General features: G+C 50.1%; 1 protein-coding gene across 3 annotated transcripts in view; it reads right to left on the bottom strand.

Annotated features, from left to right (window-relative positions):
• Positions 1-3,146: 3,146 nt before the first annotated feature.
• Positions 3,147-23,938, bottom strand: part of SCNN1B (sodium channel epithelial 1 subunit beta) — a 36,758-nt gene continuing 15,966 nt past the window's right edge. For all 3 annotated transcript variants that reach the window (XM_083474044.1, XM_083474045.1, XM_083474046.1), the window contains exons 4-15: positions 22,748-23,015; positions 21,446-21,636; positions 15,847-15,950; positions 14,649-14,812; positions 12,950-13,048; positions 10,416-10,514; positions 9,817-9,934; positions 8,592-8,667; positions 8,406-8,463; positions 7,582-7,643; positions 5,631-5,706; positions 3,147-4,721 (exon numbers count right to left, since the gene is read on the bottom strand). In XM_083474044.1, coding sequence (XP_083330170.1) covers positions 4,311-4,721; positions 5,631-5,706; positions 7,582-7,643; positions 8,406-8,463; positions 8,592-8,667; positions 9,817-9,934; positions 10,416-10,514; positions 12,950-13,048; positions 14,649-14,812; positions 15,847-15,950; positions 21,446-21,636; positions 22,748-23,015 — 1,726 coding nt within the window. In that variant the 3' untranslated portion in view covers positions 3,147-4,310. The remainder of the gene's footprint in view (positions 4,722-5,630; positions 5,707-7,581; positions 7,644-8,405; positions 8,464-8,591; positions 8,668-9,816; positions 9,935-10,415; positions 10,515-12,949; positions 13,049-14,648; positions 14,813-15,846; positions 15,951-21,445; positions 21,637-22,747; positions 23,016-23,938) is intronic.

Below are 23,938 nucleotides of genomic sequence, written 5' to 3' on the forward strand. Positions count from 1 at the left end.
CCATGCTGATCAGATATGGGAGAATGGTTGCTGGAATCAGACCAAGTGGGTGGGAGGGTGAAGGGGCAAGGCTCCTCAACCAGCACCCAGCTGCTGTTCTGATTGCAACTTCAGATCACTCCCAGCTTACGCAGGGGTTACGTTCTGGCACCCCAGAAAATCACGTAAGTGGGGAACAGCCTCTAAACACCCTTTAAATGCCCAGCCTGTCCCCTCTAATCCCTTCAAGCAGCGCCTGCTCCATAATTGCATTTCTTAATGGGCATGGCTGGGGCACTGCTCCCGTCTTGTGCTGCAGAAGGGACAGGCCTGCTAATCTGTGCCGGCTCTGGCATGATGGGGCACGATGCCTGCCAGGCATCAAGCACCTCTTGTTCAAGGGTGTCCTCATGCAGCAGGTAGAGGCTCCTCCTGAAGGGACCTGTCTGTGCTGCGCCTGCGAGGCCAGGGAACCAGTTCTGTGGGTTGCTGTAATGAGATTAATACTGCCTGGCTTGTGAGAGGCCAAGGCTCCTTTCTTGGAATTTGGATGTGATGCTCTTGTTCCTTCCTGGGAAAATCCAGTCATCGGTTTTAAAAAGCCCTAATTTGTTCTTGCCTCAACGGAACATAGGGCAGCCAGGGTGGCTGAGAACAGCAGGAGAGTCTGGCTTCAGCTAGATCAGGTAAAAAAGAGGGCCTGTTGTAGTCCTGTTTCTGCCAGTGGCCAACCAGATGCCCCAAAGCGAAGAAGCCACCAAGCTGAACCTGAGCGCAACAGGGACTCTTCTGTCATAGCCCCATCAAAGTCTCATTGCCGAGCAAGCAAGGGCTAGGAGTCTATGAGGAACACTTGCCTGAGAGCAGAATTCACATATGAAGTCAGACAATTCAAAGATCAGGGAATTCAGACGATCACAGAGTCAAGGGTCAAGATGGAGAGCAGGAAGTAGCAAGGTAGGGCCAGGAACCACGGGCATTGTTTCCGGCACCTGACTGCTGCTGAGAGCTCTGTTTAAGAAGCCCAGAGCCAGCTGGTTCTTATTGATGCCTTCTGCTCTCTGACCTTGAAGGCTGATCAGGTGCAGGTGGAGTCACTTTGCCTTCACCCCCTTAAGTAATATGTAGGCATCACGACTAGTAGGTGTTCCGATAGCCCTCAACTCCATGAATTTGTTTCATTCCTGTGTAATGCCACTCAACTCTGTGGCCATCCTTGTCTATGGCCGAAAGCTACCAGTTACAATGGCTTGATACTCCCTTCCCCATGAGAGGCAGCAGATTGAGAGAAGGCTTTTGCCTTCATCTCTTGCTTTGGGACTTCTGGTTGGGGCATTTGGCTGATCGCTACAAGAAGCAGGTGCTTCACCAGTGGGAGCTTTTTGCCTGATCTAATGGAAATCCTTAATGAGGGCTAAGTGACCTTCCAACCAGCCAAATCTCTGAACTCACGAGGACCTGCAAGAAGAGAAAGCAACAGTTTCTTTTCTTGGCTTTTCTAGGAGCCGGACAGAGCTCTTGTCCAATTCAAAACTTGCATCTGCTTGTAATTGGTGCAGCCTAGTGAAGCTTGCGCCTAAAATCTTCCTTCTCCTCCAAGTCTGGGGTTAACAAACTCCGGCCTGGTCAGGTGGGTTATGCAAGCAGGTGAGTTGATGGGGCTTGCCTGTTTCAATGGCCCTCTTTCTGGCTCTGTAACAAAAAAATAATAAAAACCTGGCAGTGTAGGGGGTGAGGGGTGTTCTTCTCCAGGCTCAGGGCACAGCATGAGTGGAGCAGGCAGGAGAGCAACGTGAGGCTTGGACTGCACCCTCTCCTCCTCCCAGCCCACCTGGCGGCAGGTGTCAGTTCTGCGCACATGGCGTTTGGGTGCTGTTTTCTGCACCTTGCCAAAACAGGCTGGGAAATGGGGAGGAGCCTGGCTTAGGAGAGCTGACGATTGTGAGGCTTAGTCCTTGCTTGCCTGGCACAGCATCCTCTCTTGAGGGCAGCCTTGCCATGTGCTCTGGCAACCAGGTGGGACGGGCTGGCTGTGGACATTCCTCCTGGGCTGGTCCGTCAGGCTGGCCCCTTTCTGACGGACAGCCTGAGCCAGGCGGTGGCCTGCACAGACCGGATCCAGCTGTCTGCAGCAGGTGGCCTCTCCTAGTTCCTGGGATCACTTTGCCCTCGCTGCCATCCTGCCCATTTTTATGGGCTTGTTCGTGGCTCAGCTCTCGATTCACCCGGGGCGGGGGAGAGACTTGCAACAGCAGTGCTGGGGTGGTTGGGAAGAGCCAGCCTCTGGGAGGCTGCAGCAAGGCTCCTACACAAGGCAACTCTAGGCCTACTGCAAAGGGCAGGTCTTTCTCTGCAGCTTGGGGGCTCTTTTTTCTCCTCCAGTATGGTCAGTGGGGGTGGAAGGAGCTGGCGCCTTGGCTGGTTGCTTGGCTGAAGGAAGGTCTCTCTCCCCCCAACACCCTGAAGCTATCACCTTCCCATCATCTCTGCACAGCCCAGTCCCAGATATTTTGTTGCCCAAAAGCAGCTCTCCCCTTCCCTTCCCAGTTTAGGTGACTTTTGGGGCCTGGAATCTGTCTAATGCAAGGTGTCAATAGCCATGACAGGAGAGGCAGGTGCTGTCCGTGGTAGGCAGAGGGCTGTGGAGCATTTCAGGCAATTGGCCTCTCGCATAGCCTGATCCTTTGAACCCCTCCTACCACTTCCTTCTCTTCCATTTCCCAGGGAAATTTAGGGTAGTGAAGTTCAGGAAAGCAGGAGTCAGGTGGCCAGAGAGCAGTATCTATATATCCCCACCAGGGGGCTATTTACTCCTCTTTTGCCCCCTTGTATTGCTGAGCTCCCTTTAGGAGGCGATCAGCCCAGGGGAGCATTGCTTGATGTGATGCTCGTCTACCTTTTCTAGCTCTGTGGTTCTCCCCTTGTCCCAGCTCTTCTGCTAATTGGCACGAGGCCAGAAAGAGGCCAGTTGCACAGACCTTCATCCATTTTATACATGTTATACTAAACATGTGCATGTGTGTCAGTGTGTATGGCTGGCACAAGGCGTAAGCCCTTGATTATCATGCCACCTTCCTCGCTGGAGGCTGGTGCATCATAGAGGCTCCCATGTGCAGGAAGAGGCCACCTGGTTGCCAACCGAAACTGGGCGCATTCTGCCAAAGAGATCGAAAAGGAAGCAGCATCTTTATTGGTGTGTCATGTGCCTCTTTTCCTAGAGCACGTTAGCCTATGCTCCAGTTCACGTCAAGTAGAGGAGAGGGCGGGAAGAGGAGGAGGTTTGAGGAAGCAGGCAAGGCAGTTGCTCTGTCTGTCTCGTTTATTGTTAGCCCACAGAAAGGCCTGAGCTGTAGGAAATGGGAGGTTGCTTGTATCGCTCTCTAACAAGCACGGGTTGATGGTGGACTCCTGCTTCTCTTCATCTAAAATAAACCCCACCCACAAAGAGTCCAACTCATAAAATGTTTTCCACCACAGGTGAGTTGGTATTCTGCAAAGGACTCTTACCCTCTCCCTCCAAACAAAAACTCCCTCCCCTCCCTGCAGTGTCACCATCTTCAAAACCCCAAAGTTTGGTACAGGAGAGTCAGGTGCATGGCCAGCTGGCTCAGGCAGGCAACAAAAGGGTTCCAGCATCACTGAAACGTCAGCCCTGGCTGGGTTAACTGAGGCGTCTGGACGGAGCTTTGCAATATAACCCCCATTTCCAGAACTCAGGCTCTGCCCAACCCTAAAGGGTTCCACAGAAGCTGCAGCCATGCACATTCCTCCAGCCAGGTATGATGCTCCAACTAAGCAGATGAGCAAAATGGGAGACCTCCAACTGATCAGTGTTTTGCAGGGGGGGGGGGGGTCCAGCACATGTTTGTGTGCTTAAAAGTGCTCTGTCACTTTAACACAACGAACTCACCGGGGGGGGGGGGGGAGACCACCACCACAGACAGACTTTGGGCAGTTAGGATAGTGACAGAGAAATGTACCGATGATGAACTATTGATTATGCAAGTGAATCAGAATGAATGCACATTTGCCGTAAACAAAGCGGAACAGACACTCAAAGCAGACTGGGCATGCCCTGACCTCTGTGCAATCCAATTGGGACAAAAGCTGAACCAGGAGCCCAAGGAGAAAGGGCTTTGCATTAGCAGCCACTCTTGAATCCCTAAATGTCCCACGCTGCAAGGAGCTGAGGGAGAAGGAGCAGGCTGTCTGGGTGGGCATTCCTGCATGGACTAGAAGACCCTTGAGGTCCCTTCCATTCTGCAATTCTACGAAGCTCCCTTGGAGGACAGAGTGGGGTTTCTTGGCTCCCCTTCCACATCAGCTGGGCATTAAGCTTTAGTCGGATCTGCTTCCCCATCGCTATCCATCTCCATGACATCCATGGCCGACACACGGAGGGAGTCATACTGGGGAGGTGGCGTTCCTGGTTCAGACCCAGCCTCGCCATCTGCGGCCAAGTTGTTGTCCCCAGGATTGTCATCGGCTCCCTCCTCCCCCTCCTCCTCCCCTTGGAAGCCCAGGTTGGTGTGAGCCTCCACCCTCTCGGACACGGTGGGAAGAGCGTCCCGCTTCGGGGGCTGGCTGCGCTTTCTCCTCAGCCCCTTGAACCAGCCAATCAGCTTCAGGATAGTGATCCAGACAAAGTCGATGAGGATCTCTCCAAACTCAATGATGCACAGCACAGAGCCTCCCATCCAGAAGCCAAACTGGCCACCCAGGCTTGAGAGAAGCCAGACAACCTGCAATGGGAAGAATCACAGGTTTAGAAGGCACTTGGAGCAAGGGGAGGTAAGGGGGTCCTGACCCCAGGGGGGCAACTGTTTGCTTTGAGGATGGCCTTCCAGTGGAACAAGTCCAGAGGATGGAATAGGCTTTGTATCCAAGTTGTTCTCACTGGACTTTAATCACAAAAACCCTTATTTATGTCCTTTTCAATTTTACAATCATGCCTTGGATCCCGAACGCCTTGTGAGTCAAATGTTTTGGCTCCCGAACACCCAGCAGTGAGTGTTCTGGTTTGTGAATGTTATTTGGAAGCTGAACGTCCGACGCGGCTTCCGTGCCTTCCAGTTGTGTGCAGAAAGCTCCTGCAGCCAATCGGAAGCCACGCCTTGGTTGTCGGACATTTTCAGAAGTTGAACGGACTTCCAGAACAGATTCCGTTTGACAACCAAGGTACGACTGTATTGGAGTATTTCCAGCCAAGGACACAACCAAATTTTAGAGGGGAAACTAACAAGACTTTAGCTTTTAAATAAACTATCGGGGGAGTGCTGGAGATTCAAAAGCTGAAGAGTGAACAGTTTAAGCTTGTCTTTATTCCAAAGTTGGAATAAGTCTTTCTCATCTCATCATAGTCCTGGAGAGCTCTCCTGCTCACATACGGCTCCCATTCTTTGACACCAAATCAGTATTTTCCCAGAGGCCACAACTCATCCTTTGCAACATGTGAGATAATAGCATCCCTGAGACAGTTTCTGTGACAACTCAGAAACAAAAGCCAAACCAGGAGGCACCTGAGAGAAGGGAAATGCTTTTCCAGTGGAGAGGGTGGGGCTTAAACACATCCCTCATTACTATTGGACAACCCCCCACCCTGTGCTTCATAGAATAGGCTGAGCAAGGGGATCTGGACCCAGCCCACTTACAGTTGTCCCTGCTGTCTCCACAATGGTTCGGTAGTTGTACTCTTGGAAATAGATGTTGAGCTTGATGATCCCAGTCCTGCAGGAAGCGAGAGGAGAAACAATGAGCTCCTCTTCCTCAAACATTCATTCACCAGGCCTGATAAGCTGCTGCCTGAAATTCTGCCCTTCTCTTCCTATAGGCTCCTGCCCTGAAGTTGGGGGCCATCACCGCCTCCTGTGGCAGGGAGTTTCACAGTTTCTCTGTGCTGTGCGAAGAAATACTTTCCACCATCTGTCTTAAATCTCCCAGCTTCACTGGACGTCCACGACTTCTGAGCGTTAGCAGAGAGGGGGAAAAGCTTTCCCCTATCCATTTTCTCCACAGCACAGGCACCCCACTCTCACTTGGTGGCTCTGGTGTACGTGGCACACAGGAAGGCTCGGCAAACAAGGCTGTGGCAGCTGCAGCAGCTGCAAAATGGGCCTATAAACCTGGGGCCAGTCGCCCAACTTCCGGCTGCTCCAGAGCAGCCAAGATCAAACTGGTTGCAGTTTGTGGGAGAAGGCTGAGACACTTTGCAGAGCTGCAATTTCACAATCGGTGGAGGTAAAAGGCTTGCAATGCGGCAGCGGTGGCTGCTGCAAGGGACCATGTGCCGCCTGGAACAGCTGGGGCTGGCTGAAGCGCATTCCTCCTGGGCCTGCTTTTGCCACAAGAGCTTTCCAAAGTGGGTTCTGGGGCGGGAGGATTGGCACCTCCTGGGGCCTCAGAAAGCAGGGAGAGCAGCTAGGCTGGGCGAGTCTCAGAAGCCAGAGGGGGCTTTGGTGGTCTCACCTGTGCTCTGTGGCCAGAGCAGACGCAAAAAAGAGGAGCCATGCAAAAGAAGCAGCAACTATCCCAAGAAGGCCTGACGGGAGCAGGGAGAGCACAGCGCCCTGGGCTTGCCCCTCAGCAGCTGAGCATCACAAAAACTTCCCTGGAGAAGGGGCCTTCATCCCACATACCTCAGCTCTATGGGTTGGTGTGGTTGGGAATCTGCTGAGGGCTCCCTCCCCCTCCTCCCCACTTGCTTGATCCTGGAGGTGGTGAGGAGAGGCTACAGCCTGATGGATCCCTGCTTGCTCTCTGCCTGGCAAGCAGTTAGATGGCAGGGATGAGGAGCAGCCAGGGAGTGGGGCAGGGGCTGGATGAGTTCTTGCCTCAGGCCCCTCCAAGCCCTGGAGCCAACCTTGCCTCTACCACACATTGATTTTTACTGCATTCATAGCCCACCCTTTTCCTCCAAGGGGTTCAAGGTGGCATACATGCTTCTTTCCCCCTTCTCACTGAATCCCTGCAACAACCCTGTGAGGTAGGTTCCACTGAGAGGCAGTAGCTGCCCCAAAATCGCTTCATACGGGGCTGAGTGGGATCCAAACCCAGGTCTCCCGGGTCCTTGTCTGGCATGCTAACCACTGTACCACACTGTCTTTCAAGCCCCAGGCTGCCAGCTTAAGTAGCTGCCTTCCCTTCTTCTGACGCGGGTGGCACTGTGGGTTAAACCACAGAGCCTAGGACTTGCTGATCAGAAGGTTGTCGGTTCGAATCCCTGTGACGGGGTGAGCTCCCGTTGCTCGGTCCCAGCTCCTGCCAACCTAGCAGTTCAAAAGCACATCAAAGTGCAAGTAGCTAAATAGGTACCGCTCCGGTGGGAAGGTAAACGGCGTTTCCGTGTGTTGCTCTGATTTGCCAGAGGCGGCTTAGTCATGCTGGCCACATGACCCGGAAGCTGTACGCCGGCTCCCTCGGCCAGTAAAGTGAGATGAGCGTCGCAACCCCAGAGTTGGCCACGACTGGACCTAATGGTCAGGGGTCCCTTTACCTTTACTTTCCCTTTTTCTGCATCTCCCTGTCTAACCCCCACCACAGCTCCCCTCCTTGTCTCTCCCCACCCATTCCTTGTGGCTCAGGGAGCAGCTGGCTTTTACTCACCTGTCCACAGTGATATCGCGTGACTTATTTCTTTCATAGGATAAAATATGGAATATCCAGTTCTAGAAAGAAGAAACAAAATAAGGTTTCTGGAAGGAGGGATGCTCTGACTGCCATCTGTGTGCAGGACCCCGCCCCCCTTTTGCTTACTTGTACATGCAACGTTAGGTGCCTTGCAAATGAATAAATGTAAATGAATTAATTGGTTGCCTTTCTGACGTGGGTACATTTTTAGAAGCATAAAGCACTTTTATCCGTTCAGGACAAATAAAAGAAAGTACTTCTTCATGCAGTTAAACTATGGAACTCTCTCCCACAGGAGGCAGTGATATTCACCAACCTAGATGACTTTAAAAGAAGATTAAACAAATTCATGGAGAAGAGGACTATCCATGGTTATTTGCCCCGATGGCTATGCTCTACCGCCATGGATGAAGGCAGCAATGCCACTGAATGCCAGTTGTTGGAAACCTACACGAGGGGAGAATGCTTGCAGGCTTCCCAATGGGGCATCTGGTTCGTCCCTGTGAAAGCAGGGAGCTGAACTAGATGGGACCCCTTTGACCTGATCCAGCAGGCTATTATGTTCTTAAAACAGGAGCTTATTTTTTTATTTTTAATATTCCCTACTGGATGAATTTCATCCCTTTTAAAGAGAGCCACTTCTCTCCGTGTTTTTAAAATAAATTTAATCTTACGCATCCAAGTCTGGGACTGAGCTGCTTTAAAAGCCCCATCCACCTAAACATCTACCCAACTGCATGTGGGTAGATCTTCAGAACATCCAGAAGCCAAAAGACTCCCCCAAAAGCATCTCTGCCCACCTCAGAAGCCTCAGAAGGCCAGTCAGCCATGGAGATAGTCATCTTGTACTGGGTGTTGCTGTCGAAAAAGGAAGGAGAGAGAACTGTCATTCCAGCTGCCCCACTGGAGAGGCCCAGGGGTCAGTGCAAGACGGAGAGCAGGACTTATGTGCCTCGGGAACTTTGTGGGACGCCGCCTGTACTTACTTGCAGGTCTCCTTGCAAGACTCGATGCAGGTCTGGCGGATCTCCAGTTGGTTGCGCAGCTCAGAGAAGCAATATGCTGCAGAGTTCAAACAAAGCACAGTCATTGCTTTCAGGAACTTGAGTGGAGTTGTTTTCTCCCTGTCGAATTTGCGGGGCTTAAAAGCTCATGGAAGTGCCAAAGGGGAGAGGGTTGTTCCTGTGATACCGCTTCCCTCACTCAGGGCCGGATTTAGGTCTGATGAGGCCCTAAGCTACTGAAGGTAATGGGGCCCTTTATGTATCCAGCTGTCCTTTGTCAACAACAAATTATCACTGTTTTTGTGTGTTGAATATATGCTATATGGTAATTTATGGACCTAATAGGTATCTAAAGCCATTTAGAAACACTTTTGCTGTATGTAGGCTTTATTTTATTTGTTTATCTTATATTTTGGAAATGTACATCCAGGTTTTTTTCCTTTAAATTTTGTGGGGGCCCACAAGAGAGTGGGGCCCCTAAGCTATAGCTTGTTTAGCTTATACGTAAATCCGGCACTGCCCTCACCCCAAATCAAGCTGCTGTTGTCCGGAGCGGAACTGAAGGTCCACACTGCTCTGGCAACCCGTCCCACATTCATAAGAACTTGACCTTATGGTGTGGCAACACTTTGGAACTCCCTGCCTATTGATATCAGGCAGGCACCTTCACTGCACACCTGCTGAAAACATAATTGTTTAAAACTGTCTTCAATATATTGTTATTTAAACTTTTCAAACATTTAAATTATTGTTGTTGATTTCCCCTTTATTGCTTTTTTGTGTAAACCACTTTGAGGTGGGTTGTGTTTTTACGATTAAGTGGTGTATAAAGACTCTATGAAATAAAACAAAACAGATTATCTTCACAAGTTGAATCTAAAATTGCAAGCTTTGACACTTCGCTTTTTAAAAAACACACCAAACGATGGAAAGACATTCAAAACAAAAACAGATGCATGAGTTTTAATTCCTGGCCCTTTCATAGCATTGCCCTGGCTCCCAGTGTCCCTTCATTGCTTGACTAATCCATCATGGTCAATGACCCATTTACACAGGTGGAACACACACAATATCCAACACCCACTAAATAAACCAAATAGCTGTAACTAAACAAGGAAGCTGGACTGCTTGGGCAGTGTTTGCAGGGCAAACACACTTTCCCCAAGAAGGGGAGCACCCCCCGCGTCCTTTCTGTGTCCATTCTCACCCCAGTCTGGAAACTCCTGATTGTTGCAGTAAGGCTTCCCTTGGACCCTAGGGAAGGAGTAGTGGCAGCAGTTGCAGTCCTTCACCATCCAAGCTTGGAAGCAGGAACGTAGGCAAGCCTGGAGGAAGAGAGGACTCTGCTTAGAGCCAGCGAGTTCCCAAGAGGACTTGGAATCATAGAATGGTAGAGTTGGAAGGGACCACGAGGGTCATCTGGTCCAATCCCCCTGCAATGCAGAAATCCTTTGCCCAACATTGGGCTCGAACCCACAACCCTCAGATTAAGAGCCTTATGCTCTACCGATTGGGCTATCCCTCCAAGAGGGGACCTTGCGTTAAGTCTCTCTCTCAGCCTCCATCCCCCATGTGAGGAGGGAGACCAACTGAGAAAGGACATCACCTGTATTTCTAGCCAGGAGTGGCTTGGAGTGCTGCAACAGGTAAATCAAACCTTGGGTCAGGTCCAACCGTGACCTCAGCAACCCACCACTATCGGACCTTCTTGAAACTGCATCAAAAGTTGCTAAGGAGACACAACTTGGGACAAACTTGCTTGCCTGGATGGTTGAGGGGGAACAGAACATGGTCTGTATTACTTACCTGGATGGAGTAGGTTGTCCTGTAGACCGCTCCTGTGGAGCTCTCCTTGCGGTCTTCCATGGTGCAGTTGGAGCAGGGCTCAGTCGGCACTGTTTCCTCCTGCAGGGAGGAGGAGGAGGAGGGGGGGAGAAGTAAAACCTTTCTGGATTTGTTGGGTCAGGAAATCCTCCTTGCCCCTTGCCCCAGCTACCTGTCCCTGAGTTAGAGGGCAACCTAGGTGAGTTAGGTTTCCACCGTATCTCCTCCTGCTGAGACCAGATCCTAGGATTGTAGAATTACAGAGCTGAAAGGGACTCCAAGGGTCTTCTAGTCCAACCCCCTGAAATGCTCAAGAACCCCTGACCGACGACCAGATAAGCTGATTCCGCTCAATTCCTAGTGGAGGGATCAGGGAAAAAGCCCAAACAACTCTGCCCCCAGGCACTGGGGAAACTCCATTTATCTGAATCCACCCAACATCTCATCACAGGACTTAGAAGTGGTTGTGACCCAGCTGTCTACTCCCTCATCTTGGCAAGAGACGTTCTTCTGCAGACTAGGAGGCTCCATTCAGTCTAAAAACCTGACTCATCCTAAGCCTGGAATGGGCAAAAAAAGTGCATATTGGATTTTATAATGTCCCTACATTCCCTAGTCCATCCTTTTGCAGCCTGCTGTTGCCCAGATGTTTTGGACATCAGCCACAGCCGGCTGTATGGAAACATAGCCACTGGTGGCTGGGGCGGATGAGAAGGGTTGTAATGCAAAACATCCAGAGGGCAGCTTAACTCAATGGCAGAACATCCAGTTCAATCCTAAATGGCATCTCCAGACAGGAATAGGAATGGCCCCCTGCCTGAAGCACCGGAGATCTGCTGCCCATCAGTGTAGACAATACTGAGCTAGATGGACCAGGTGTCTTCCTTTGTCCCGGTTTAAATCAGCCCTTGATTCAGAAACAAAGAAGACTGGAACCTTGGGAAGGACCGTTGCTCAGTGGTAGTAGAGCATTTACTTCCTATGTTCCTAGTTAATAGTTGATCTGCGCTACTGAAGTTCTCGCCTCTTGGCACACATGAGACAGGTATTATTTACCAGCTGTTCTTCCACTATAGACTTTACTGGGCTTTTAAACCTGTTTACGTCCTTTACAACATGAGTGGTGATTTCCCCTCCCAGGAAGCAGAGCGGCCAAGGCAGAGTAAGGCAAGTTGCCTTTGGCTATGGAAGAAACCAAACACCTTGCGCCTTACATGTTTGGAGGGCTTGTCTGCCATTGTTTACATGAAAACAGTTTACATGAGCAGGAGTCGAAGGAAGGAGACGACCGCCAGCCTTTCCTTCTCGGAGACACATTTAGAGCAGCGGAGATGTACTTAGGGACTTGGGAAAAGAGGAGACAGCCGGCTGCTCCCTCCCCAGCCTCCTGCCCCTTGGCTGAAACAAACTTTGGCTTTTCAGTTTACAGTTGTTGGGATTTTGTGCAAGAGGGGAGGAATGCTGGGAAACTTGCCCTTCGACTTGCATTGCAGAAAGCAGCAGCAATATGCGTGGCAGCAGCAGAGGCCTCCAGCAAAGGAGAGTCCCCACCACTCAAGCCACCCGCTCTGCTCTGCAGAGGTAACCTCTGCTCATCAGGGGAATCACAGAATTGTAAAGTTGGAAGGGCATTTATTCCAACCACTGCAATGCGGGAATCACAGCTATGGGGTTACTTCCAAACAAACAAACAAAACCACCCTGTATGCTTGGGAGCTACTCTGGCCAGCAGGCAAAACTGCCCCACAACCCCCAATACAAAAGGACAGAGGGAAGAGGGAAAGGCACTCTGCACATGCTCAAGGACATCCTATTTGTTTGTTTTTGCTGATATACATATACATATACATATACATATACATATACATATACATATACATATATATATTTATAATCTGCAGGTTCCTAAGCTGATTCCTGGCCTCCAAACTCACCTAAGACTAAGTCTTGAATTATGGGACCCAACTGCCCAGAGAAAGACATCCGATCTCAGGGTGACTTAAAATCAAGAGAGCAGGCACTGAAAGGTGTTTCCCTTCTCTGAGTTGTTTTAGACCAGTGGTTCCCAGATCATTTGGGCTACTGCTCCCTTGGTTCCATAAAGCCATCCCCATTGTTCTCTACCCTATAAAAAGCATTATTCAGAATAGCGGTTTGCAGGAAGACAATAACCCAACACAATTCAAAACAGTCACCACTAACTGCCCATTTATTCAAAATCCAATTTAAAATATTTAGCTTCATTAACAAAACTGACAGACTTGATTCCCTGATACTAGCTTTTCAGAGTGTGATAGTCATTCACACCTCCAGCACCCCCCCTGCCCCCTTGCCTCTGAGCAGCCCCTTAGGTAATCCTGCAGCCCCACAGGGGGCAGCACACATTGGGAACCACTGTTTTAAACTGTGTTTTAATTGTTGTAACCCACTCTGGGACCTTAGGGTGGAGGACTTGATGATGACAATGATAAATTAAGACTAAATTAACAATTGGAGTGAAGTGGAGAAATCATTACCTGGTAAGTAGGATAGTCTTGATACAGATTCTTTATAGGGATGTCTGACCCATTCACTGTGCAGTCGCTGTAAGGAGCTCCCATCCGCACAAGTTCATCCTAGAAAGAAAGAAAGAAAGAAAGAAAGAAAGAAAGAAAGAAAGAAAGAAAGAAAGAAAGAAAGAAATCTTAAGGGCAGGCGGGATCCCTGAACAGTTGCTTCTTGCTCTCAGTTCTCCTGCCACCCCATAAAAGAAGCACCAGATCCCTGAAAGGCAGTGACACTGCCCTGAAATGAAGAGAGGAAGGGGAATTTGCTCCCTGCATGCAAAAGTCTCTGTTTTGTTGCGCCAATGTATTAAGAAGACACCAGAAACATCTGTATGTTTTCCTGAAGTCTTAGGCTGTGTACACTTCCCTGGGCTGAAAACAGAGCGAGATTGTACTTTTTTCATTAAGATCAAAGCTGGTTTTGTGGGGAAGTGCACCATAATGCAGAATTTCATAGGAAATGGCAGGATAGGTATGGATTGGCTAATGTCATGTGTACGCCTCTTCCCAAACCAGTTGTGGGAGCACACTGGATGCAGAATAAACAGGAGCATGTGAACGCAGCCTTGCAAGCAAAGTAGGTACATCAGAAAAGCCTGGGTGCCGGACTAGGCCAAAGAGGACCATCTAATCCAGCCTCCTGTGCAAGCAACAGCATTCAGCTCACCTGGGATTCCCAGAAACTGGTATTCATAGGCGTACTGCCTCCGGCAGAGGACAGTGCCATAAGAGCAGGAGGAGAGACCTGCTTTTGGATTAGACCAAAGGGGCCCAACCTAGTCCAGCCTCCTGTTCTCACACTGGCCAACCAGATGCCTTAATGGGAAACCTGCAAGCAGGACCTGAACACAAGCACCTTCTGCACCTGCCTGTGGTTCTCAGGAACTGGTATTGCAGGACAGCAAGAAGGAAGGACACTCCCTCTTGCCCCGACTCTTGGTGAAACTGGATTTTAGGTGTACTGAAACAGGCACCCTGATTTTCTGTCTTGCTGGATAAAGTTTGGCTTCAGGGTGGGGAGGAGTTTCGGCCAAGGAAGGCTTGGCGTTTGAGTCTTCCTAAAGCAGAGTCCTGTCATCTTAAAAAGCAGAGACATCACCTTGCCAACAAAGGTCCATATAGTAAAAGCTATGGTTTTCCCAGTAGTGATGTATGGAAGTGAAAGCTGGAGAATAAAGAAGGCTGGTCGCCGAAGAATTGATGCTTTTGAATTATGGTGCTGGAGGAGACTGCAAGAAGACCAAACCTCTCCATTCTTAAGGAAATCAGCCCTGAGTGCTCACTGGAAGGACAGATCCTGAAGCTGAGGCTCCAATACTTTGGGCACCTCATGAGAAGAGAAGACTCCCTGGAAAAGACCCTGATGTTGGGAAAGATTGAGGGCACAAGGAGAAGGGGACAACAGAGGATGAGATGGTTGAACAGTGTTCTCGAAGCTACCAGCATGAGTTTGACCAAACTGCGGGAGGCAGTGGAAGACAGGAGTGCCTGGCGTGCTCTGGTCCATGGGGTCACGAAGAGTCGGACACGACTAAACGACTAAACAACAACAAAGCAGAGTCCCACCTCCCTACTGGCTGGACCCAAGTTGGCTGGACCCAAGAGAGTCTCAGCCACTCCCGTCCCCACCCCAAGTTCTGCGAACAGTTGGGACATGCCAGGCACCTACCACCAAGACGCCAATGGAGGTCTCTGTCCCAGACATGGCATAGACGCCCTGATCCTTCAGGAAAGGGAAGGTCTTCTGCTCATGCAGCATCAGCCAGGCCCCGGCCGTTGAGGTGAGGTAGGGGATGTAGTCGTCTTGGCTGATGTCCAGGATCAGCTTCAGCCCTGGGCAAAGGGAGCAAAGACCAGTCGTCAGCCTCTGGCCCCCAGCAAGCAGCGCGGGGGCTGGAATCGGCAGTGGGGGGTGGGCAAAAAGAGAGACACAGAGTCCCCACCTGAGCCTCATTCTAGCTGCAACAGGCACCTTTGGAGAGGAGAGGGCTTGGCTCTGTCTGGCCTGGCCTGGGGAGGACTCTGTGGTCTCTTGCAGTCTAGGGAGCAAAGCCGGCTCTGCCATTAGGCAGAGGGAGGTGGCTGACTCAGGCAGGAAAAAAGAGAGCCACCAGGGCCTCAGGTGGCAAAATAACTTGGACATGCTTTCATGCTGGGAGGGAAGACTCCCTTGGCTCTTCTGCCTCCAGGGACAAAATGTCCTAAGCCGGCCCTGCTGTTGGGGTGGCTGGTTGCCTGCCATGCACAGGCCTTGCAGGACTGCATGGCTTCGGGGCAGAGCATTAGTTCAAGCCTCTGCTGGGCATCTCCAGTGAAAAGGTCACAGGGCTGGGAAAGTTACAGGGAACCAGGCAGAAGGCCTTCTCGGTAGTGGCACCCACCCTGTGGAATGCCCTCCCTCCAGATGTCAAAGAGAACAACAACTACCAGACTTTTAGAAGACATCTGAGGGCAGCCCTGTTTTGGGAAGCTTTTAATGTTTGATGCATCACTGTATTTTAATATTTTGTTGGAAGCCGCCCAGAGTTGCTGGGGAAGTCCAGCCAGATGGACGGGGTATAAATAATAAAGTATTATTATTATTATTATTATTATTATTATTATTATTATTGAGCCAGGAGACTGGGCCTGGCTTGACCTTTGGGGCCTAGAAGAGATTAGGAATGCCCAGCTAAACAGCAGGTGCTTTCCCCATCACTCCCTCCACCTGGAGGCCTGGGAATCAGGCCCCTTTTCATGATGGCACCCTAAGACTCCAGAGGGCCCCCCCTTCCTACCCAGAGGAACCTGCAAGGACATTGAGATTTGGAGGGGAAAAGCAAAGCCAGATGTCAGGGCTGCTCCTTCACCTCTTCTGCGCTACCTACCAAACTCTGCGCCAGGATTGGAAGAGATGAGTGGCTTCTTCTCCACGCCCCAGTTGAAGATGTAGCAGTTGCCGTGGTCCGGGTGGTAGAGGTGGGTGAAGTTCCTGCAGAAGAAAGCCCAGGTGAGAAAGGGGGAGAGGGGCGCACATCTGGGAAGGGAGCAGTTCACTTGGCTTGCAAAAAACAAAACAAAACAAAACAAAAACCTTCTGGGGAGGGACCCTAAAACACCAGTGGTCTCCAAACATTTTTTTTGGGGGGGGGTCTCGCCCCCTTGGTTCCCTAAACTCCTCTCCAGTCCCCTCCACCCCAAATAAAGCATTATTCAGAATAGTGGTTTGCATGACCCAGTAAGGGAGATAATAACCTAATACAGTTTAAAACAGTCACACCCCCTGTGAAGTAGGAATGTGTGTTTATTCAACATGCAATTAAAACTAGTTTAATTCATTCAACAACACTGATGAACTTGATTCAGGGATACCAAGGTTTTCAGAGCACGATAGCCATTTAAACCTCCAGTCCCAACCCCCTGTTGCCCCTTTTCACACTTAGTGAAGTGCAGTTCCACCCATTTTGAGGACCGCTCTGCCACAGCCAACAGAAACAAAAACTTGCTATTTTTTGCATCAAACCTTTCAATGTCCAAAATGCCCTCTCCTGTCTGTCCAGACAAATAAAGGCTGAGAGATCAGGATGACCTCCTATAAAGAAGCGGGATTTGAGCCTGGGTCTTCCACTCCTGCACTGGGGGTCCGTGTAGTGTAGTGGTTAGAATGTTGGACCAGGACCTGGGAGACCAGGGTTCAAATCCCCACTCAGCCATGAAGCTCACCAGGTGACCTTGGGCCAGTCACTGCCTCTCAGCTTGACCTACCTCACAGGGTTGTTGTGAGGATAAAATGTGGGGGAAGAGAACTATGCAGTGCTTTTTTCTAAAAAAAATAATGTTTAGGGGTACTCTCGATTTGTCTCAAGAAAACCACCATTTTATAGTTCGAATTGGGAAAAATAAATACAGTAAATGGACAAAAGTACAAAGATTCACAAAATGTTTAGGGGTATGCATACCCCTGCGTCCCGCCAGAATAAAAGCACTGGAACTATGTATGCCGCCTTGAGCTCTTTGGAGGAAAGAAGGTGGGGCATAAATGCAATCCATCCATCCATCCATCCATTCATCCATCCACCAATCAATCAATCAATCAATCAATCAATCACTCACTGCTAATTCCTCTGTCCCCTGTCTGTATTTATCAGTGCCAAAAAAGCTGGTTGTAAATGATCATAGCCAGCAGCCACCACCTCACTCTGCATCATATTATCAAGGCACCAGTTGAGGAGGGTAGGGGGAGCTCTCAAAAACGCCCGAGCCAAAGACCCAAACCACACACTGCAGCAGAAGGCAACCCCACCCTCTCCCACCAAGCTCCCTGAGCTACAAGCAACACCTGCCCCATCAAAACATCCTAAAGGGCTAAAAAGATATGTCAACTGCTATCTTGATGGCCTTTGGCCAAAGGGGTTTTCTTTCTCCTTTCTTGACAACAAAAGGAGCAGGGCCTGCCTTGAAGGTCAGGTGCATGTCGTCAGGCAAAACTTATTTGCTCACCTGATTTCTGGTCCTCACAAACAGAACCTGAGAGGTCTGGTGACAGACAGGCCTTGGGATAGAAAAGCAAATTGCAAACAAGAGAGCGAAGAGCCAAGTAGAGCAGAAGGAAAGTCAGAGATGCGCCAGTCGGGTGACATTTGGCTTTTGGCACTTGGAAGGGGGGTGAGGGGGTGGCTCTCAGCGAAATCCCAGACGTCACTCCAAAGAGAACGTCCTTCTCAGCCAGAATGATGGGAAGCAGCGGGGTGGGCTCAGCCCTGGAGGAAAGGCCAAGGCCCCTTTAGGCTGCCTCCATGGAAAGACAGCTTCCAGGTCAAGGGGGGGAGAATTCAGTTCTTGTTCTGCAATAGAGCAGCCTCATCTGGACTCCTGGGTCCAGTGCTGGACACCACGCTTGAAGGACGCCAACAAAGAGCTTTAGAGAAGTGCAGTGAAGATGGAAAACCAGTCCTGTGAGGGAAGGTTGAAGGAACTGGAGCATATTTAATAGAATCATAGGATGGTTGGAAGGGACCCCCAAAGGTCATCTAGTCCAACCCCCTGTGATGAGGGAATCGCAGCTAAAGAATCCTTGACAGGTGGCCATCCAAGCTCTGCTTAGAAACCTCCAAGGAAGGAGACTGTGGGAGGCTGGGGAGAAGGTAGGGATACCTGTCCCATGGAAGAGGGGGGAAATGTGCCCTTTGGGCAAAATAAAGTGGGCTTGAGTTACAGGATAGATCTCAGAAGGGCAGCAGAAGACGCACTGGGGGCCTCTAGGCTGTGTCGCCATTTTGCAGGAGGGATTCAAGAGCAGACAAGAGCTTTAGGTTGGTGCTATTAAGGTGGATCTGAGTGCTCTGCCTCCCTGGCACAACGTCCACTTGGAAAAAAGAGAAAAGAGGACTTTTGCAGTTATTTAAATGGTGGGTAAATACGTTGAAAAGTGTGGGGTGATTGATGGAAGCCTGCAAACCAGGATTAAGGATTTGTTTTGTTGTGTAACCACCCCATAAACAAATTAGAGGGAACACTCAGTAAAGACCGGGCTGAGTCCAACCACTGTGCCAGCTTTGTGCAAGCAAATAAAGTCAAGAGGTCATCTTGAGGATGAAAAGAGCAATTTGACCCTGACCTGAGAAAGAACTGAGATGGAGCGTGGACTCTCCCTTGCTGGAACTCCACAAGCCCAGGACAGAGAGCCAGGGTTCAGGGAAGTTCTTGTTCTGCATTTGCAGCATCAACTGAGCGGGGTGGGGTGGACTCGTAATCTGGTGAACCGGGTTCGCGTCCCCGCCTCTCCACATGCAGCTGCTGGGTGACCTTGGGCTAGTCACACTTCTCTGAAGTCTCTCAGCCCCACACACCTCACAGAGTGTTTGTTGTGGGGGAGGAAGGGAAAGGAGAATGTTAGCCACTTTGAGACTCCTTAGGGTAGTGATAAAGCGGGATATCAAATACAAACTACTCCTCCTCCTCCTCCTCCTCCTCCTCCTCCTCCTCCTCCTCTTCCTCTTCCTCTTCCTCTTCCAAGACCCCTCCAGTTCTAGAATTGTCCCTGTGGAAGTCTGACTCCAAAACAGGATCTGCCCACAAAGTTTTCTCCCTCTCTCCTAACAGCAGAATTCATGGAAGTGGAATGTTGGAAGATTCTGGACAGATAAGTCCTTCACACAGCACACAGTTGAGCACTGTGAGAACAGGAGGCTGGACTAGATGGGGCATTGGCCAAATCTGCCATTGCACATCAGGAGAATGTCTACTCCATTGCCCCAAAGCTTGTGGGGCGAAGGGGAAGTCAGAGAGAGCGGTTTTGAGGCTTCTTTGAACCGCCTTTGTAGGAGATACTTGTGCAACAAGGACAGGGGCTGAGGAGGCCGTGATCCTCCCTGCGTTGCTTTTGTATGACAGGAGCTGCAGTCATAGCCAATGTGGGCAGAGCACAGTGCCGGGCGACAGATGTGCTGGGAGCCAGTAGGAGGCCCTTCTTGTTTCGGCTAAGGGAGAGAGGAAATGAGTCCTGTGCTTCTGTGAGTTCCAGAGCTCTGGCCAGTGGCCAGGTGAGCCTGACTGCAGCAAGCCCAGGTCAGCCCGCCTAGCCTGGGGCTCTGATAACCAATCTGTTAACCAATCTGTTCCTGGTTTAATTAAATAGCCCCAAGTGTTTGCTGATTGATAATTAGCCGCAATGTACTGGACACGGGTGACTCAGCAACAGGGAAAGAAAACCCTCCATCTACAGAGCAAGCCAAGCCATTCCTCATCTTTCAGATGCAGGCAGCGAGCAAACTTTGCAGCTACACAGAAGCATTCTTCAGTGTCCCAAGCAAGACCAGATCGCTGATTAATTCTTAGTCCTTGTATACAAAAGCAGAAATCCTTCTCATTACCATGCAACATTACCAGGTTGACATCAGCCTGGACGTGGAACATCGCTCTTAAATTTTATTATGATTCCTCTGGCAATGATCATCTGCGTCTGAAAAAGGCTTCTGTGTAATCTGAAAGGTCACACGCCAAGCATTTGGCCAATCCAACAAAAAGAGAGTTTTGCTTCTCCTGCTGGATGGGACTCATGCAGCAGCTGAAATATTGGGCCAAAAGTTGTGTCCATTTCAAGGTGGGGGCAGAGGTGGCGGCGGCGGCAGATTGTCCATTGGAAGCTGACCAAGACTTGCATTCCTTTCAGTGATTCTGCAAACTGGTCTTATTTGTTCTGGCCTCTAAGCTTCTGAGGGTCTAGGATTTTAGGTCTATTAAAATCTGATTCCAGTACACTGAATGTCATTTTTCAGACAGTAATCCACCCGAAACCTTGAGACTGGGCTAGAAATTTAATTAAATCAAATCAGGCTATTGGTGCCAGTAAGAAGCACGAAGGCGGCAGTGGGAGTGGGGTGGAGCAGGATGGGACAGCTCCTTAAATCCATCCTCTGCACACACACCCAGCCATCTCCTCTGAACTAGGAAACAGCTCTAGCCTTTGCCAGCCAGGCACCCTCCAGCTGTTTTGCACCACAACTCCCAGGTGCACTGGCAAGGGCTGATGGGAGCTATAGTCTATATCAGCTGGAAGGCCCTAGACTGGTGGAGTCTGCTGTGGATCAACTGTGCAGTACCACCCTTGGATTTGGGGTGCAATTTGAGCCAAGGAAGGAATGGAAATTATTGATAGTTCCCTGCAGATCTTACACACATTTCATAGCTTGCACATGTCATCTTGTACTGCAGATCTGGTGATACAAATTCACGGAGGAGACACAGCTATCAATGGCTACTAGCCATGATGGGTATGCTCTGCCTCCACTGTTGGCGGCAATATGCCTCTGAGTACCATGTGCTGAGAATCGCAGGTGGGGAGAGCTGTTGCTGCCGGGTGCTGCTTGCTAGGAGAATGCTGGACCAGCCTGGGCCTCACTGGTCTGATCCAGCAGCTGGGCTCTTCTGCTGGGCTCAGGGTAACTCCTTTCCTGCTGTGCATTGGATTTTTCATGCAGCTGCCCCCACCATTCTGCTCAAGCTCAGAATCAAACAAACCCGTGTTGCAAAGAGAACGTTGGCAATGTACAGGCAACATGATGACCATGTACATACGCAATAAACAATCTTTTATAGAATTCCTTCAAACCATAACAAGTCCAAAATGAAATCTTTAGTCTCAAAGTCTGAAAATCTTTAAATGAAGCGAGGTACCAAACTTTGTACGATGAGCTGTGAAGCTTTGTGTATTCAGCAAATATGATGTCCAACACTGAACAGTGATTCCGGATCTAGACTACTGTTTTGTAGAATTCTTCGTCAGCATGGTGGGAGGATATAGAATTGCTTCATAAACTCATCTTATTTCGAATGAATGTATATAAATGAAAATATCAAATGCTGTGACTACATTATTACATGAGCACTGTTCCACAGCATTTGATATCCGTACAAAGTTCGGTACCTCGCTTCATTTAAAGATTTTCAGTTAAACAAAAACACGGCAAGGTCCCCCCAGATACCTACTTGTAATTGCAAGGCTCTGCTCCAAACAGACAGGCCAGGATCATTTCCTCTGCCTTGTAGCCCATCTCAATCCTCTCTCTCTCTGTCTTCTGGGACAAGATGCTGGTGGACTGCAAGACGTACCACTCGGTCACTGCCTGGGCTGCGCTGGTGAAGTTCCGGTAGGTGCAACTGGTGCCGTTATTGGTGCACTTTGAGCAGAATTAGAGAGTGGTGAGGGAGAGAAGCAAAAGGAGGCACGTTTTTGCAGAAGAGATCACTAAATGGAACCTCTATGTTCAGGGGCAGCTGGAGTCACAGGAAAAGGGACCTATGTCAGAGGCACAGCACCTGCTTGGCATGCAGAAGGTCCTAGGTTCAGACTCTGACATCATCTCCAGGTAGGTCTAGGAGTCTTGCCTTGAACTCTGGGGCACCATTGCTGCCAGTTAGTGCAGACGATGCTGAGTTAGATGGACCAGCGGTCCAGCTTCCTGGGTTCTAATGAGGTTTCAAATGAATGAATGGAGGAGTCAGCTAGCAATGGCTATGGGTCATGCTGCACCTGGGAACTGCAGGTGAGGATCTCCTGTTGCCCTCAGGGCCTGCTTGTGGATTCTTCCTGTTGCTGCTTCTGGTTGACCCCCCTTTGGCCTGATCCAGCACTGCAGGGATTGCCTGATTTTTTTAGCTCCCCCCTGCTGCCTGCTTGTGGCTTTATCAGAGGCACCTGACTAGGTGAGATGACGGACCCACCCCTTCGAATGGAGGTGCAACAAAGAGGGCCAAAAACAGCTTTGGGGAAGGCTAGAGACAGCAGCAGCTTCTTCTCCTTTGCTTCCGGTTTCAGACATCCAGGGTTCATAAGGACTTAAGAAGAGCTGGCTGGATCAGGCCAAAGTCCAGCATCCTGTTCTCACAGTGGCCAACCCCTGTGGCTCGTGGGAAACCTGCAAGCAGGAACTAAGCACACAAGCAACACTTGGTTCCTGTGGCTTTTAGCAACTGGTATTCAGAGGCACTGCCATATATAGAATATAGAGGCAGAGCTTATCCATCATGGCTATTAGCTTCCTCCATTAATTTGTGTAGCCCTCTTTTAAAGCCGTCCAAATTGGTAGTCATCACTTCCTCCTGCGGGAGGGAGTTCCATTATTCAACTATGCATTGCATGAAGAATTTCTCTGTCACACGGTGACATGTTCCCAGTGTTCCCCCTCTTTCACCTGGGGCAGAGCAGGATGACTCAGTGGTGCACCTCCCCTCCCCACCTGCTGGTCCCCCCCCCACCTCCATTGGTCCCGTGGGCCCCCCTCCCCTTACCAGCTTTAAGGCCAGCTTGCAGTTCTTGCCATCTAGGTTTGCAAAAGAGGAGTGGTTTCCGAGGATGTCATAGATGACTGGATGAGTCTTGTTGCTTTCATCAATGAGCATTAGGGGGATCTGGTTCCACAGCTGCATGTTCAGATCCTGGCTAGAGTTTGTTGGGCTAGACACAGTCATGTTCTCGTTGGGAGGCTGCAGGATTTGTCCAAGGGCGGCTTTAATGAGGTTGTCCAAGTCCTGCAAGTAGGGCTTTGCTTTGGAATATCTGGAAAGCAACCATCCCTCAGTTTAGTTAGTTCTCCCCATTCGCCTGTGAATGTCATGAAAATGCAACAATATCGTGGTGCAAATTTCTTCTCATAGGCACATTTTTGCAATGCTGTTTCCCACTTCTGACTTTCTCTAAAAGCTGCCAATTCCAGCTAAATTACCAACATCCTCCATCCTATGACCCTTGAGAAAGGCTTACCCAAACCTCCCATCAGCCCCAACCAGCACAGTCATAACAAGATGTGGAAGGTATAAGCTGTAGCCCCAAACTCCTGGAGGGCTGGGGGGGGGGAAAGTCTGCCCTAAAACATTACACCTTCCCCTGGGCATCCCTGCTCTTGCCACACAGGTGCCAACTGCTTTCCAACTGGTGGTGTGTACGCTGACCATGAACTTTTGCCTTTGAAGGTCCAAGGCAGATAGTTTTTATGCACAGGAATCCCCAGAATGAAAAGTCTGTTCTGCAGCATTCCAGAGGATAACCCTTGCAAGCAGGGAGAGCAGCAGATCCTACAGCCATGCTGCCCAAGGGAGGATGGCTCCTCAGGTGCAGCCATGTGGGTAGACTTCAGGAGCTGCCGCCCTTTGGGGTTCAAGTGGCATCTCTTAATCCCAACTAATTTAGCACATAAAAACAAAAGAGCGACCTGGAAGCGGCATAAGGCCAGAGGGGGATCGTCTAGTCTAGCATCCTGCCCCAATGGGAAACCACCCCAGGCAGGACCACTGACCTAAGAACATAAGAAGAGCCTGCTGGATCAGGCCAATGACCCATCTAGTCCAGGGTCCTCTACTCTCAGTGGCCAGGCAGATGACCCGATGGGAAGCCCACAGACTGGAAATAAGCATGACAGCACTCCTCTCCCCACCTGTGATTCCCGGAAATCAGTGTGATTCGGAGGCAAAACAGCCTCCAAC

This window comes from Podarcis liolepis, assembly GCF_965112155.1.
Source record: "Podarcis liolepis genome assembly, chromosome: 14".
Lineage (NCBI taxonomy): Eukaryota > Metazoa > Chordata > Lepidosauria > Squamata > Lacertidae > Podarcis > Podarcis liolepis.